Source organism: Mastigoproctus giganteus, chromosome 5 (assembly GCF_048544385.1).
Source record: "Mastigoproctus giganteus isolate SK-2022 chromosome 5, ASM4854438v1, whole genome shotgun sequence".
NCBI lineage: Eukaryota > Metazoa > Arthropoda > Arachnida > Uropygi > Thelyphonidae > Mastigoproctus > Mastigoproctus giganteus.
In genome coordinates, this window is record NC_143579.1 from 161,527,759 (window position 1) to 161,546,240 (window position 18,482).

At 41.6% G+C, this 18,482-nt stretch overlaps 1 protein-coding gene across 1 annotated transcript in view; it reads right to left on the reverse strand.

The window, feature by feature from the left end:
• The window catches only part of LOC150085799 (myosin regulatory light polypeptide 9-like), a 111,315-nt gene that overhangs the window by 21,554 nt on the left and 71,279 nt on the right, over positions 1 to 18,482 (reverse strand). The window contains exons 2-3 of the mRNA XM_090373491.1: positions 4,699 to 4,803; positions 1,554 to 1,629 (exon numbers count right to left, since the gene is read on the reverse strand). Coding sequence (XP_090229617.1) covers positions 1,554 to 1,629; positions 4,699 to 4,803 — 181 coding nt within the window. The remainder of the gene's footprint in view (positions 1 to 1,553; positions 1,630 to 4,698; positions 4,804 to 18,482) is intronic.

Here is an 18,482-nt window from a genome sequence, read left to right on the forward strand (position 1 = left end):
TTAAAATAACACTAAAAATGAATTCTGGTAACCTTTAAAAAGGTTACCTCGTCAAATTATTTGTATATATATATCAATGTGTAAAAGCAGTATAAGTTTAAAAATAAATGATCCAATTTATATATGTGTGTATATATTAATAGCTTGTAAAAACTTAAAAACTGCTGACACGTGGTCGTTGTCTGATAAAATCTGACTGAGTGTATAAGGCTCAGTCGGATGAGTAAAAGCGGTAAAATATATATTGCGAATATCGGTAAAATTAACGCAATCTATTAAAATATGCTTTATTGATAAAATGGTGTCGCAAGACTCGCACATAGGAGGGTCATCCGCCCTCAGCAGAAAGGAATGTGTCAGATGACTGTGTCCTATGCGGAGTCGAGCAAGAACAACTTCCTCGCTCCGAGTCCTGCGCAGACTAGACTGCCATGTTTCTATTACAGGCTTTATTTGATATAATTTATTTGTTCTCTGTCTCTGCCATAGTTCTTGCCATTGGGAATATATCTTTTTGCGTATTACTTGCCTGTAGTCTGTATAGGGGACTGACAGGCAGCGATTATGAGTGGGTGTTGCTGATTTGGCTGCAGCGTCAGCCAAATCATTTCCCTTTATCCCAATGTGGCTAGGAATCCAGCAGAAGCGGATATCAAACTTGCATTCATGAAGAGAATGTCTTTTCTGCTGAACCCGACAAAGAACTGGATGAGAATTATATCTCGTAGATAATAAAGCCTGTAATACACTCAAAGAATCAGAATATATTATTGACCTTTGGAATTGACAAGTTCGAATGTGATCCAAGGCTAGCTCTATAGCATACAGCTCTGCAGTGTATATGCTGGATTCGGGAGGAATCTGCTGAGATATTACTAATTAATTTAGAAAATAATATATAAAATTAATTGTTTTGACTTCACTGCACATACCCTCAACTTAATATTCACTTAACCTTTTGTAATGTAATTTAATTATTTCCATCTGGACGCCCTCGTGGGGTGGCACAGTTGGTATAATCACCTTCCTCCCCACACCACATTTAATAGACCTGAGTTCAAATGCTGCAATGATGCGAGCAATTTTTATGGGTCTTTTTAACAACGTGTTTGGTTGAGGCGGCCTTAGGGGAGGGTAACATGGTTGATTGATCCCGAAAACTGGAGTTTATGTCCAGCAAGCAGCAAATCTACCACAAAACACACACACATGTAATTTACATGCAAGTCGTTGAAGCGCCTAAAATTTTACAACCAACGAAACAGTTGAGTAATGTCAGAATCATTAGTCTTTAATGACATTAAACACATTAGTCTTTAATGTCAAAAATCATGAGACTGCTTTTTTATCGTTGCATTTATGGTTTATTAAATAATACATTATAGCGCACTTCTTGTCATTGCCGTATAACGTATTTTCTATAAGTATTTTATTTTAGACAACACTTAAACAATTTATGTCATGCACAGTGAGAATAACAGTAAATATTCTTCAATATCTGAAGCACAAACGCAACGAAAAAAAAAAATACTGATATCAATGTGTTAGTTTACCTAGAGAGTCAAACGTCGCCCTCAGATCGTTTTTATCGATGAAGCCGTCTTTATTTGAATCAATCAGCTGGAATGCCTGAAAGATATAAAAAAAATATTTATAAAATTCTTTTAAATTCGGCTAATGTTGTTGATAGGGGGTAGTCTCAGGGGCACCAGCCGAGGAGCGAAAAAAAAAATTTCTGTATAATTAGAACTAAGTGGAAATTGAAAATTTATTCCTTACTTCACACCAGTTTTTAAACTGTCGTTCTGTACCTCGTGACTTTTCAATCACAAGATTCAGGAAGCAGTTGGGCAACTTCTTAAGGCGATTGGATACTTCATGTGTTGTACCTTTTAAACAGGCTATGAAAGACAAGGAATATTGTCATGGCATGAATTAAGACAAATGATTTGCTTGAAAGGAAGACAAAATGTTGTTGTTAGATTTGTTGGTTCATCGGAAACTTAATCTATAATGCACTAATTACTGTAAAGTGTAAAGTGTGTTTAGGGTCAAACGGCACCAGGGGTTTCCCCCATCTCCGCGTTGCTTTCATTGTGAGTGAACCAGTTCGCTGGGAAATGCCAGAGATTTAAAAGTGTATGGATATTGTATATGTGTAATGTCATGTACCGTTGTTCATCTGGTCGTTTAGCCGCTGGACCCCTACTGAGGCCCAACGTTGCCCCACTTTCGCCCCGTGGAGGCAGACCAGGAAACACCAGTAGACTAAGATTTACTCTGGCAGGTCCTGCCGCTTAATTTCCTGAGATTTCGGCGGCTAGGACCTAAAAAAAAAAAAAAAAAAAAAAAAAATATATATATATAAAAATAAAAAATAAAAAAAAAATAATAAAATAAAGAGAGGAAATGAAAGTTAAAAAATAAACTAAGATATATATATATATATATATATATTTTTTATTTTTTTTTATTTTGGTAAATTCTATGGGGAATAACGCTAAATTTTTGAAACGCCGAGTGTATGGGCGAAAAACGTAATTTGGAGATGACTAAATCAATTCCGATGTGTAGGGCATTCGCTTGCGTATGTGCAGGTAGAGTGGGTGGGGAGACTGAAGTCTGGGGGGGAAAGACAGAAGTATGGAGTCGAGAGAGGAGGCAACTCCAAGTCACAGTGGGGCATGCCCATGCCCCACCAGAAGGGAAAGTGGGAATGGTGAGAGGGGGATGAGACAGTAAGACCGTCTCTCCCCCCACCGGGGATATGGGTATTAAAGATGAAGGAGGCTAGGGTGCCCTCTTCAATTCGCCAAATGGCGTTTGGCAGCTGTGCTGCGTTAAGTCTCTTTTCTTCAATATTGAGCCGGTTTCAGTCCAGTCGCTCATGGGGTAAGCGCCGTCCTTGTGTTTTTCACTCACTTGTCTCAAGGTTTTTCTCTGTAGTAACTCTGTTGGATAGTATTTTATGGTCTTGTACAGTTTAACTTGTGGTGATATTTCTTCAGACACGATTTATGGTAATTAGCAGTTTTCTCCTCTCGAAGAGGTCCTGCGCATATTGAGAAAGTGCTCTGTATTCCTCTTCTGTGTCAATGAAGTGGGATTCCAGTCCTTTCGGAAGGTAGTGTATCTTTGTGATCAGGATGCCTCTGAGATCTTCGTATTCTGGGCAGTCGTAGACCAAGTGGTTCCAGTTCTCGATCTCCCCACATGTGCAGTTGGGGTCCTCAACAAGGCAGAACCCGAGCAGCTTCTCCTTAAAGGGACCATGACCAGTAAGGAGCGAAGTCAAATGCTTCCCCGGAAAGTACCAGGCTGGTTGCTTGGGATATATTTTGCTGAGGTTGGGAAGGAATTTTCTTGTGATTTCTCCTTTTGTTGTATCGGTCCATCTTTGTTGCCACTCCCGAAGTAGGTAAGCCTGTAATCGGACTTTTTCTGTTTTTGTACTACTCGCTGGGTCAATTATGAAATCCTGGAAGGTGGCAGCAACCCCCCTGGCATGCAGGAAGAGCAAGCCAGCTTTTACAGTCTCCAAATCGAGGGGGAGCGCTCCAGCAAGCACCTGCAACGCTGGTGTGCTTACTGTTCTGCATGCTCGTGTGGTTGTTAGTAAAATGGTCCTTTGTATCGTATCCAGAGTTCTCCTATTGACTGCAAGCGTCGTTTGCTGTACCACACTGCAGCAGCATAAGTTATCGCAGGGATGAAGGTTGCCTTATAATACAACATTAGTGCTGTTTTTTTTAATCCCCAGTCTTTTCTCGTAACCCTCGCCACCAGTGCCGAGTAACGTCTTATCTTCGTCCTTATATATTGTAGGTGAGGTTGAAAGGATAAGTTTTTGTCTAGGATAACTCCTAGATATTTCATTTGGTTGGCAAGTTTAATGGTCACACCTTCTATTTTAATTTGGGGTGGGCGCCGTATTACTGTCTGATATTATTAACCGTACTTGAACAAAGGGATGGATTGGACAAATAAGAGTTTGTGGAGAGAAAAATCAACACTTCTGCTCTCCGCCGGAGAGTTTTTTTTTTTGGAATTTTTATGCCAGATCATTTAAGCCTTGAGATATCAACGTATCTGATTACAGAACGGACATCTTGTGTTCATTCTGTGATCAGATAAAATGATATCTCAAGGTGTTTTGTTGAAGGCAATTTTTTTACCTGATCAGAGACAAACACGAGGCTTTGTTTTTCTTTCACAGTATGCGGATGTGGACAACGATTTTAACCAATGTGCTAATCGTGAAGACCCCCTCAGAATTAATGGAATGAAGAGAAAGTATTCAAAAATTGTTGTAGGGAATAACTTCATTTTTAGGCTAATATCTGTTAAACATTAAGGCGCCCATTTTTTTTAGAAACAGTGTGTAATATCTCTATAAAATGTGAGTGCAATGCGAAATGATAGCATCCATAAGCACCAGGAGCTTCTCGGGCTGAAAAATACTACAAGTATTTGTGTCTCACAGTATGAGATCAGTGCCATAAACGAAAAGGCATTTTCATTTTTAAGGCAATATTTGTCTGCCTGGCTTACTTAAAAGAAGCCAGCTAAAGAACATATAGCACTATAAAAGGAATTTATCTTTTTCTTGCGATGAATGCGTGTAGAACCTGTAGTAGTTCTGTGCAAGTTATATCAACTAATTGAGTTCGAGACTATGGCAACTAAAGTATATCTTACCTCTTTAAATTCAGCAATTTGATTTTGTTCAAACATTGCAAACACATTGGAAGTAGCTCTTTGCGCCCGCTTCTTCTGAGATTCGCCTTTACTCTTCTTCTGAGACTGTAGGAAAATGGAAGAAAGTGTCAGCTTTCTGATCATTATATCCATAATAAAATAACAGAAAAAACTTAACTCAACGTTGTTAATGAATTGCAAAAAAGGGAGCTGAAATGAGCTATGTATGATCGTAAAACTGTAATTAAGATGCGATGGAAGACTAAGTTTAAATATGTCTGACATTGACTGCTTTAAAAGCCATTCATTGATTTTATTATGTTGTTGTTGTTATGGCGGTTTAATGGCGCATAAGCTGCTGACTATAATGCGCCTAATCATTTATTATATAGAAATTAGAAATTTTTGATCTGAGACAGAAACGATTAAAAAGTCCAGTTCGCCAGAGGAAGTTAAAAAATTCAGATACATTTGCCTTGTCACCAATCAGATTTTCTAGAGTCATTGGTTTACAAAGATTGACCAGTGATAGCAAGGTTGAAGTTCTGTCTTCTTTATAGTTGTTGTTGTTTCTTTATAGTTGTTGTTGTTGTTGTTATTTGGCTTAACGACACAAGGGCTACTGAGGCCAAATTGTGTCTGCTGATAGTTTATTTAGTCGAAATATAACACTGTTGATGTTAAATTAAATACTCCTATATAGGCCAATACGTTTTAAAAATATTACAAGTTCATTTATGTTTGCGTCATTTCCCAGGATATGAGTTAAATCATGTGAGAGGTTCAACCTAGAGACTGAATGAAAAGTGTTTGTTTGTTTGTTTGTTTGTTTGTTTCGGAATTTATTGGGCGCATCGGCAACTATGGCCATAGTGCGCCATGCATATGGTAACTATGCATGTAATTTCTTTTCAAATAGAGAAAATGGAAAGAAGGGACCAAAAAGTTTTTCTAACTAAAGGAGGTGATATACTTTAATTATCTTGAGAAAATTATAAATGCTTGAGACATTTGTTTCGTTGTTTAAAATTGAGGTAAGTGTAGGATCTTTTGTTGTGGCTGAAGTGCAAAGCATCTGGCGTTCTCTTGTATATTTTGTGCATTCGACCAGAATGTGTTTCACTGTGAGCATTGTATTACAGTGATGACATTGAGGGGGTATCTCTCCTCTTAAAAGATAACCATGAGTTACATTTGTATGTCCTATTCGCAGACGAGCTAATATTACCTCCTGGTGTCGGATTGAACTGAAGCTGGAAGGCCATCGCTCAAGGTTTGGCTTGATACTTCGAAGTTTATTGTTTGGCTGATTTTCCCATAATAACTGCCATTGGCGCGTGCATTTTTCATGGATTATTGGTCGATAGTCTTGATGAGGCACTTTCCACTTGTTCTCAGATGAAAGGTGAGCTAATTTGGCAGCATTGTCCGCTAGTTCATTTCCAGGAATTGCCATATGTCCTGGGACCCAGCAGAAGTGTATGTTTTTCCCAAGTACTGATAAGGTATGCAGAGAGTTGACTATTCTTTCCACGACTGGGTGGGTCATGTTCATTGTGTTTTTTAGTGCTTGAAGGGCACTTAAGGAATCTGTGAAAATAATGCTGTTGTTAATATCGGAAGACTCGATATGATTCAGTGCAACCTGAATTGCTATTAGTTCTGCGGAAAATATACTGAACTCACGTGATAACTGATAAGCTAATGTGATGTTTGGGAAAACTGCGGCGATTCCAACGTGGACATCATTCTTTGATCCATCAGTATGTACTATGGAAAAGCTAGGAAACTGGTTCACTACTGCATGGTATAGCTGCAAGAAATTTTCTCTATGCAATGTAGATTTATTCCATTCATGTAGATGTAAGTCACATGAGGGCGGAATGATATTCCAAGGAGCAAGAGAGGATGGAAGGCTATGTGCCACATTGTCTAAGGTTAGATTTAGTTCTTCTAAGAGGTGTTTTATTCTCATGCCCAAAGGACGATTAACATTAGGGCGGTTTTGGTATAACCTGGTGTGCTGTGATGAAAAAAGTATCTGCCAATTTGGGTGTTTTGGCATAGATCTAATTTTAAAGGCGTAACGTAGTATCAGTTGTTGTCGCCTGATCGAAAGAGGAGGTTCGTGTGCTTCAGCATATAAGCTATGTATTGGAGACGTGCGATATGCTCCTAATGCAATCCGTATGCCACTATGATGGATAGGGTCAAGCCAGCGAAGGGCACTAGGTCTTGCTGAACTATAGACTTGTGCTCCGTAGTCAAGTTTTGATCTTATTAATGCTCTATATAGCCGTAATAAAGTAAGGCGATCAGCTCCCCAATTAGTTGCAGAGAGAACCCGGATGATATTTAGTTTTTGTTGACATGAGTTTCTTAGTCTTTTGATATGCTCAACAAAGGTGAGTTTCTGGTCTAAAGTGATTCCTAAGAACCGTATGCTCGGTTGAACTGCTATTGGTTGGCGATTCAGTTCTAGCTCTGGATTGGGATGGAGTTTTCGTTGGCGGCAAAAATGGATGCAAAATGTTTTTTCCGGACAAAGTTGAAATCCATTAGTCTGAGCCCATGAACAGATCTTATTTATTGCCCCTTGCAACTGTCTCTCAATAGTATTCATGTTTTTTGCATGACACCAAATACTCAGGTCGTCTACAAACAGTGCTTTATCAATAGTGTTTGGAATTTGTCCGGCAATGGTGTTTATTGCAATTATAAAAAGTGAAGCACTGAGTACAGAGCCTTGAGGAACTCCTTCTTCTTGGGAAAATACTTGGGACAGTGAGGTTTTGAATCGAACCTGGAATGTACGCTTGCATAGGAAATTTTGTATGAAAATCGGGAGGTGACCCCGAAGTCCATGACGATGTAATTCACGGAGTATTCCATACTTCCACGTGGAATCATAGGCCTTACTGATGTCAAAGCAGACTAACACATGGTGTTCCGATCTGAGGAATGCATTTCGGATGGAATTTTCTAGTCTGACTAGTATATCTAGTGTAGATCTGTTTTGTCTGACACCGTATTGTGCAGAATGTAGGAGATTGAGATTTTCAAGGTACCAGATCAGTCGGCGGTTCACCATCTTTTCGAGAGTTTTGCAAATGCAGCTGGTCAAGGCAATTGGTCTATAATGAGTGGGATTTGTAGGGTCTTTACCTGGTTTAGGGAAGGCAAGGACTGTGGCACGATGCCATTGATTAGGGAATTTATCTTCCAGGAAGAGTCTATTGAATAGATGAAGAAGTAACTGTAATGATTCGGTACTAAGTTTCTGAATCATGGAATAGTGAATATTATCTGGTCCTACAGCACTGCGTCTAGATGTTGACAAGGCTCTGTGTAATTCGTGAATGGTAAAAGGTAAGTTGTATTGTTCATCTCCTTTTGAAGAGAAGTTTAACTTTTGTTTTTCTAAACTTGTTTTTAATCTTCTGAAAGTCGGTGTATAACTTTCTATTGCTGATGTTTTTGCAAAGGTTTCGCCCAGTATATTGGCAATTTCAGCAGGATCATTTACATACTGCCCTCTCCATTCCATGATGGGTAGAGGTATCGTTTTATATTTGCCACTCATTTTTCTGATTGCTTTCCAAATTTTATGTGTAGGCGTTGTTTGATTAATAGTTGAAGTGAATCGGATCCAAGCAGCCTTTTTATTGCAGCGTCTGACATATCTCGCTCTTGCTCTAGCGCGCTTATATTGAATGAGATTGGTTGTAGTTGGACTCCGGCGAAAAGAATTCCAAGCTTTGCTTTGCTCTTTTTTAGCCACAAGGCATTCATCACTCCACCAGGTTTTTGGATGAATCGGTAATTTAGATGAGGATTTCGGGATAGTTTGTTCTGCTGCATGTAATATCGTTTTTGTGACATAGTCAACTGCTTCATCAGTTGTGGAATTTTGGATTATTTCGGAATCAAGCTTAGTTAATTTTTTATAGGACTGCCAATCTGCTTTTTCAGTGAGCCAATGTGGAATTTTAGTAGGATGATGAGAGGGCTTATTAAGTAGTTCAATTATTATGGGGAAATGATCGCTATGTAGCGGATCGTTGTTTATCGTCCACTTTAGAATAGGATATAAGGTTGCTGAACAGATAGACAAGTCTATTGAAGTGCTTGTTCCTGAAGGAAGGTGAACGTATGTTGGTGAACCGTCATTTAGAAGAAGGAGGTTGTTATAGTCTAGACACTGTTCAATTAGTTTTCCTCTTTGGTCGATGTTGTTGTTACCCCATAGAGTGTGATGACCATTTAAGTCTCCCAAAATGAGGAACGGTGTTGGGAGTTGGGCTATAAGATTGTTGAGATCATTTTGTTGGAAGGTATAGCTTGGTGGGATGTTTGGTTTGGTTTGGTTTTATTGGCGCATTAGCATCTAAGGCTATAATGCGCCAAGACCAGGTAATATATAAAAATTTAACATCTCAGTGACCTAATTAATTAGGCCACCGTGTCCAGATCTAATTACAATGATAAATCAATAAACGAAATAATAATAACATGAATTTTAAATACGATTAAAAACGTTTATTGCTTTCAAAAAGCTAAAAATAGCAGACACATTGTCATTGTCAGATAAAATCTGACTGAGTGTATACGGCTCAGTCAGATGGCTAAAAGCGGTAAAACGGATATTGCTAAAATCTGGACAGTCAACTAAAATGTGTCTAATTGATAAAATTGTGCCACAGGACTCACACATAGGAGGGTCATCAGCCCTCAGCAAAAACGAATGAGTCAAATGACTATGTCCTATGCGGGTCCGGGCGAGAACAACTTCCTCTTTACGATTCCTGCGCAGACTAGACTGCCACGGTTCAATTAAAGGCTTTATAAGATATAATTTATTCGCATTCTGTCTATTCCACGAATCCTGCCATTGGGAGTGTATCTTTTCGTGTATTATTCGCCTGCAGTCTGTATAAGGGACTGACAGGCAGCGATTATTATTGGGAACTGCTGATTTGGCTGCATTGTCAGCCAAATCATTTCCCTTAATCCCAATGTGGCTGGGAATCCAGCAGAAGCGGATATCATATTCACGTTCTCGGAGGAAGTGAATCTTCTGCTGAATGCTAGACAGAACTGGATGAGAATTATATCTCACAGATATTAAAGCCTGTAACACGCTGAGAGCGTCGGTATACAAAATGAACCGTTGGTATTCGCATTTACTAATGTGATCCAAGGCTAACTCTATAGCGAGCAGCTCTGCAGTAAATATGCTGCATTCAGAGGGAATCTGCTCTGATGTAATGCTGTCTGTAAAGACAGCAGCAGATCCCACATATGATTCCGACTTCGAGCCGTCTGTGTAAACTGGCGCAAAGTCAGAATATTCAGCTCGGTGTGCTGAATAAAGCTGCAGGTAGACAGACGATGGAGTGTCCGACTTTCCCCAATTTCTAAGTGACAAGTCACATGACGGGAAATGAGCATGCCAGGGTGGAAGGGGTTGCTTCGGTGTTTGGGCAACCTTGTCTACCTTGATATTAAATTCTTTGAGCAGCTCTTGGACACGAATACCAAAAGGTCGGTTGGCAGTCTTACGTGTGTTATACAAATTTTCCCATCGTGGCTCAAAAACGGATAGCCACGTAGGGTGGTCTGGCAGGGATTTCAGTTTTAGAGCGTAGTTTAGAGACAACTGCTTACGACGAAGCGATAACGGCGGTTCGTTTGCTTCGACGTATAAGCTCTGGACTGGAGATGTTCGATATGCTCCAATAGCGGTACGGAGTGCCAGATGATGGACAGGATCCAGCCAACGAAGTACACTGTCTCTGGCCGAATTGTATACCAGGGACCCGTAATCTAGTCTGGATCGCACAAGTGCACGGTAAAGCCGAAGGAGGGTACATCGGTCTGCTCCCCAAGATGTAGAGGAGAGAGAGCGGAGGATATTTAGCCCTCTTGTGCACTTGGTGCGGAGTTGACGAATGTGATCAAGAAAGGTCAACTTTTTATCAAATACGAGTCCCAGAAATTTTGTATCCGCCGCAACTGGAATAGCATTTTGTCCGAGCCTTAATTCAGGTTCAGGATGAAGATTACGCTTACGACAAAAGTGTACGCAAACGGTCTTCTCCGGCGAGAACCTGAAACCATTTTCAAGTGCCCAGGAGTTGAGGCGATCAATGGCTTTCTGCAGTTGTCTTTCAATAACCCTCATGTTGCATGACTGACAAAATATGCTAAAGTCATCAACATAGAGGGCACCGTTTACGGTTGGAGGAAGTTGTTCTGTGATGGAATTTACTTTGATGGCGAAAAGCGTGACACTTAAAACTGATCCCTGTGGTACTCCCTCCTCTTGGCTAAAGGAACGAGAGAGTGAGGATCCCACACGAACTTGGAAAGATCGATCGGCTAAAAAGTTTTCAATAAAAATGGGGAGTCGTCCCCTAAGACCAAGGCTATGCAGATCTTTTATGATGCCAAATCTCCAAGTTGTGTCATACGCTTTCTCCATGTCAAAGAACACCGACACCAAGTGTTCGCGTTTTAGGAAAGCATCCCGGATGGATGTTTCCAATCTAATAAGATGGTCCAAAGTGGACCGGTTCCTTCGGAAGCCGCACTGGATGTTGGAGAGAAGGTCATTTGTTTCTAAGTACCATATTAAACGAGAATTAACCATTCTCTCCAGGATTTTGCACAGACAGCTAGTCAGAGCTATAGGACGATAATTGGTGGTGACTTTTGGATCCTTTCCTGGCTTAGGAAAAGCAAGGACGATTGCCTTCCGCCAGGAGTCCGGAAACTGCCCTTCAATAAAGATTCTGTTATAAAGAAGGAGCAGATAATCCATAGATTTTGGTGAAAGCCGTTTAATCATTTCATAATGGATGCCATCTGGTCCAACAGCACTTGCATTAGAAAGAGTGAGGGCTCTCTTCAGTTCCTGCATAGTGAATGCCCCGTTGTAGGGATAGAGGCCCTTGGACTTGAAATTAAGTGCCTGCTTTTCGATTTTATGTTTCAGGACCAGGAACTCTGGGGATTACGAAGATGTTGCGGAGATGTTAGAGAATGTTTCCCCAAGAGCATTGGCTATTGCAGTTGGATCTGCAATAGCGCATCCATTATAATCTAGGATTGAAGAAGGGTGGGATGTATATTTTCCCTTCATTTTCCGGATTTTATCCCACACTACCTTAGAATTGGTAGCCTGGTTAATAGATGATGTAAAACGGATCCATGATTCCTTTTGACTCTGACGGCGAATGTAGCGTGCTTTGGCTCGTGCACGCTTGAAGGCTATTAGATTACAAGTGGTAGGATATCGACGGAATATCCCCCACGCTTTGTTTTGAGCCTTTTTTGCTGCTGTGCATTGTGAATTCCACCAAGGTTTGGGAAATGGTGGAAACCGGCCAGATGTTTTTGGAACAGCATTCGCAGCTGCTTGGACAATGATTTCTGTGATGTACGTTACTGCGTCATTGATAGGCTCCTGACTGACTGTACTGAGTTCAAAATTTGCCTGATGTTGGAAGGCATTCCAGTCAGCCTGATCAAACTTCCACCGTGGTAACCTAAAAGGAAGACATGGTCTCCCACTGTGTAACAAGGTTATCACAGGGAAGTGATCACTTCCGTATGGATTCTCCTCCACTTCCCAAGTGAGTGATGGGAGTAGAGAAGGGGAGCAGATAGAGAGATCAATGGCAGAAAAAGTACGGGTAGGCATATAGAAGAAGGTGTTTGTTCCAGTATTTAGAAGGGAAAGGGCATTGTCATTGAGCATACGCTCTATGACCCGTCCCCTTCCATTGATGTTAGCACTACCCCACAGGGTGTTATGTCCATTAAAATCCCCAAGAAGTAAGAAAGGGGCTGGCAACTGCGTTAGAAGATCATCAAGGTCTTCCTGGGAGATGTCAGTCCCAGGTGGCAAATAAATAGAGCAGACCGTTAATAAAAATCCCACTGTAAGGCGAATTGCAACAGCCTCTATGCTGGTTGTAATTAGCAAAGGCTGAACTGGGGTCTGATTACTCACAAGGATAGCCACTCCTCCATGAGCAGGACCATCCGCAATTCTATCCTTACGAAAGATTGTGATGTTATGCATGGTGGGATCATCATTTGCCTTTAGATATGTCTCCTGCAAGCAAAAGCAAACTGGCTCATGCTTTTGCAGGAGGGCCTTGATGTCATCTGTATTTCGCCGGAATCCACGACAATTCCATTGTAGGAATTTAGCCATTATTTTGGCTTGGTGGGTCCATCAGGCGGCTTCCGAGGTGCTGAGGGCTTAATTTTATCAGTCTTGGCTTTATCTTTTTTGGGGAAGAATGGACGCTGTCCGGTGTCCATTTCTTCCTCCACGAAGAGTTGCAAGACTGAATCGTCCGGTACCTCCTTGTCCACTACATCCATTGATTCTGTTAATTTTGGTTGCTCTTTTTTACCACTTGGTTTTGTTAGTGGTGGAGCACTAGGAGGTACGGATATTGGAGTAGCAGCTGATTGTGTTTTTGTGGTGGGCTTTTGTGAACTCAATAAATAGCGTGCAATCGGCGTGAATGACTCTCTTGGTGGTATAGTCATATCTGTTTGTGTACCGATAGTGCACTTCGCAGAAACCTTCTGAGCATATGAAGGCTTTCCGCTATTTATTGGTTGTATGCGTTTTCTGGCCTCTGGGTAGGAGATGTTTAGCTCCGTTTTTAACTTTTGTATCTCCTTTTCGTCCTTCCACCGCTGGCATGCTCGAGAGTATGCAGGGTGCTCTCCTTGGCAGTTAATACAGTTAGGCTTAGGAGCTATACATTCCTTGCTCTCGTGATCTTTAGCACCACATCGAGCACAGGCAGGGTTACCACGACAAGCTGTTTGTGAGTGGCCGTACTTTTGACATTTAAAACACCTCAGTGGGTTTGGAACGTAAATCCTCACTGGGCAGTTTAAGTACCCTGCCTTGATGGAACTTGGAGGCCTTGGGGTGTTGAATGTTAGGATGAGAACTCGGGTAGGGACAAGATTCCCATCCTTACGCATGGATATTCGCTTGACAGCTGTTACTCCTTGTTCTTTTAATTCAGAGCAGATCTCTTCTTCAGAAACGTGAAGAAGATCCCACTCTGATATCACACCTCTTGAAGAGTTCAAAGTTTTGTGAGGGGTTGTGATGATGGGTATTCCCCCTATAGATGTGGCTTTCAAAAACTTTTCAGCTTGATTTACATTTGATGCTTCTATTAGAATATCTCCAGAACGCAGCCGTTTTACGGATTTGGGTGAACCTGCCATCCCTTCTAATCCTTTCTGGATGAAGAAGGGTGACATTTTCCCAAGTGACTGCTCTCCGGTGGAATGGAGAATGAGGAAAAGAGGTGTCACAGATGTTGTTTTCTCCTCAGTTCTGGCTCTTTTAGCTGAATTACTTTCACTCTCATCTAACGATCGATTAGGTAGGGGCCTTGTTGGGGCCCCAGAAGAAGGATTTAAATTACTCATGAGAGTAAAGAAAAAATGTCTGATGCCTAAGTACCTCACCCACCACGGAGCCCTACGAGGGGGCGCCCACCCGTGAACTAGCAGGTACTGCGTACACGAATGGGACGCCGAGTTCGCTTAGAACACCATACCCACGTTACCAATAAGTCTTTATCCCGTCCCAGGACCAAAGGGAGGGAGACTTATTGGAACGCAGTTGACCCTAGCAGTATAGAACCACCCGCCGATTGATCCCAGTCGAGCCGGTCCGGGACCGCCCGTCTTGTCGAAGCAGGGGCCAAAGTGGTGTATTAAGGCTGGGCCCCTCAACCACCAGGATCCCCCTTTCCGCTTCCACGGGTCGCGGCGCACGGCTGCACACGCCGGATTCCAAAGATGTAACCCTGGAACCAAGGTATGGGCGTTAGATCCCAGTGATGCTAATCTGGAAACCCAGCAGCATCACTGGGAGGTCCCCTCACCACGTACAGGTGCCCACGTTGAGGGGGGTGGGATGTATAAGGAGCAGATTGTCATATGGATGTCAGCTGCCACACGGACTGCTACTGCCTCTAGGGGAGAGTTCAGTGAGACCTGTTTGGTAGCAATATGTTGGTTTGTTAAAATGGCTACACCACCATGTGCAATATTCCCATTGGTTCTGTCTTTTCTAATAATGTTGTAACGAGACAGATTTGGTGTATTTTGGGGTTTTAAATACGTCTCTTGAAGGCAGAGACATATTGGTGAGTACTTACAAGAAAGATCGTATAGGTCATCGATATTGGCACGGAATCCACGACAATTCCACTGTATTATTCTGTGCATTATTTATCTCTTATTAGGCTTTCTGAGCGTTTTCGGGTTGCTGAAGTTTTCTGTTTTTCACTTTTGCTTTTATCTTTTTTTGGGAAGGAAGGCCTTTCGGTGTCCATGTCTTCTTCAACAAAAATTTGAAGAACAGGGTCATCTGCTGATTTTTCTTCAGTGTCCATTTGTTGTTGGTGACTAGAAGTTAGGATATGTTTTTCTTTGGGTCCTTGATCCGGACTCAGGACATTTTCTTGTGGTATGGTAATTGGTGTATTTACTGCTTGGGTTTGAGTTGCACTGTACAAAGATTTTACGTAATTTGAGAAAGACTGTTTTGGGGATACTGTTAGTTCAGTTTGCGATCCGGTTGATTGGAATTTTTTGATGGCTTGGGCATACGTAGGTCTGTCTGTATGAGTTGGTGGTGAGATGATTCTTTTTGCTTCTTGGTAAGAAACATTATGCTCAGTTTTATATTTCTGGATAAGTTTCTCACTTTTCCAGCGCTCGCATATTCTGGCATAAGCGGGATGATCTTTCTTGCAATTTGGACATACTGATTGAGGAGCATTACACTTTTCGCAATCATGTTCGATTGAACCACACTTTGCGCAAGTAGGGGTTCCTCGGCAAGCTGTTTGGGAATGTCCATACTTCTGGCATCGGAAACACCGTAGCGGGTTTGGGACATACGGTCTGACATTACATACCAGATATCCGGCCTTAATGGATGATGGACGATTCGGTGTGTTAAAGGTCAAGATCAGATTGCGGGTAGGGATCAGATTACCATCTTTTCTCGTGGAGATTCTCTTGACATGAATAACTCCTTGTTCTTTCAGTTCTTCTAGCATTTCTTCTTCAGTTACATCTAGTAAGTCCCAGTTTGAGATCACTCCTTTAGAGGTGTTTAGTGATCTGTGGGGTGTTACAGTTACTGGGAGACCTGCAAAGTAATTTGTTTTCAGAAGTCGCTCAGAATGTTTGGTATTAGACGTCTCTATGAGAAGATCTCCTGATCTGAGTCTTTTTACGGATTTCGGAGATCCTGCTTTACTTTCCAATTCCTTTTGAATTCTAAAGGGAGAAAGTTTGCCAACTGCATTCTCACCAGTTGAATGGATGATCAGATAGGTTGGAATTGGATATGTCTCTGGCTCAGTTTTTTGGCGCTTTGCCGTTCCTGCTGTGGAACTGTCTTTATTTTTTGACATCTGGGTTGCGTCTGGCAGCCCAGATAAGTCTGAGTTTGATTTACTCATAATGCTCTTTTTGGCCCCGGGAGATTCTTTTTCTCCCAGGTTACCAGCCCCGCCACGTGGAGGCAAGAGCGGTGCCGCCTAGTGACCCAAGCGAAGAAAAGGGTTAGTAATAACTAAAAATAAAAAGAGGGATTAAAGAAAGGTGGTTGTCCTTTCTAGGTTATAGTATTTGAATATATCTATTTAATTATAATATTCAGGAGTTATCGGACTTTCGAAACTCAGGAATAACGTATTTACAATTAAGCGTACTAGATAATCACTCTGGAAAGGCGCTGTGGTCACTAATATCGCTTGGCACTCGGGGCCGAAAAGTGTTTGACCGTATGGTTGAATATAGGGGACAATCAAAGAGGAAATGCCTAACAGTAAGTTGACTGTCACAGGATGAATACTGGGGTGGATCTTCTCCCAGTAGCAGGAACAGATGAGTATGATGAGTGTGTCCAATTCTGAGTCTTGCCAGTACTACTTCCTCTCGTCTGTTTTGTCGAAAGCCTGAGAGCCACAGCTTTGGTTCTTGCTTTATCTGGTAAAGTTTATTGTTGGTGTTACTTTTCCAGATCTGTGACCAATTGTCGTAACTTGCTTTGCGAATAACAGGATTATAATCAGTGTAAGGAACCTGAGGATGTTCTGGGACAGCTGGTTGAGGATTTTTAGCTGCAAGATCCGCACTTTCATTTCCCGGAATACCAGAATGGCCAGGGATCCAGCAAAAACTGATTGATTGATTAGACACACTGCAGGAAAATAGCTGAGAATGAATGTGTTTCAAGGTAGGATGAGAAGATGAAAAATTCTCCCTTATGGCAGAAACAGCACTCAGCGAGTCAGTGTAAATTATGACAGGTGAGATGGAAAGTTCAATAATTTTACTGAGTGCTAATTTGATGGCATATAATTCGGCTGTGAAGACGCTGCAGACTAATGGTAGTGAGGCAGTAACCGTTAGAGAAGGAAAAACTGCAGCTGCACCAACCGCAGTAGCCGTTTTGGATCCGTCAGTATAGACTTTACTGACATGGGAGTTCAGAGTAGTGTGAGCTAAGTGCAACTGCCTGATATTAAAGGAAGGTACAGTATTCTTTCCCCACTCCAAAAAATGTGTATCGTGGGAGGAAGAAACGTATGTCCAAGGTGGAACAGGTGCAGTTGTGTTCTGAAAAATATCGCTTAAATTGATATTCCAACTCTGAGAAAGCTCTTTAATCCTGAGTGAAGCAGGTCTGTTTGCATTTGGCTTGCTGTCATATATCAAATCCCACCGAGTATTATAAAGATACTCCCAACTGGGGTGAGATGGAAGACTCTGGATCTTAGCAGCATAGTGGAGCAGTAATGATTTCCTACGAAGATGTAATGGAGGATCATGTGCTTCGATATAGAGACTCTGGATTGGAGAAGTCCTAAAAGCGCCCAACGCAGTCCTGAGAGCACTGTGCTGGACAATATTTAGACGTTGTAAAGTAGTGCTCCTGGCAGAGTCATACACCGGACAACAATAATCTAGCCGTGACCGGATTAAAGTTCTATAAAGATGCAATAGTGTATACCGATCAGCGCCCCATGACATAGCCGAGACTGATCGCAGTATATTCAGATGCTTTAGACATGTATTTCTTAAATGAGAGATGTGAGCTTGAAAATTCAGCTTGCTATCTAATATCACTCCAAGGAATTTAACGGTACTTACAAGCGGGATTGGAATATTGTTTATTTGTAATTCCGGATCGGGATGGAGAGCTCGTTTCTTGCAAAAGTGGGTGAGAGTGCATTTCTTTTCTGATAGTCTGTAGCCATTCCGTGAAGTCCACGATTGTATTTTGGTAATGGCAAGTTGGAGCTGCCGTTCGATGGTGTTCATACTTTGAGATTGACAAGAAATTGTAAGGTCATCTGCGTACATGTAAGTTTCAACAGTTTTTGGGATGTCTCGTGTTATGCTGCTAATTCGGATTGAAAATAGTGTTGGACTAAGTATCGATCCCTGCGGGACTCCTTCTTCCTGAATGTGGGATGCAGAGAGTACATTTTTATATCGGACCTGAAAAGAACGCAATTGCAGAAAATTTTGAATTATTTTCGGCAAATGGCCCCTAAACCCCAAGTGGTAAAGGTCCATAATAATCCCATGACGCCATGTAGTGTCAAATGCCTTTTCAAGATCTAGGTTGACCATGACTAGATGTTGTTTCATGATAAAGGCATTGCGGATATGAGATTCGGCTTTGATAAGCACGTCCAGCGTTG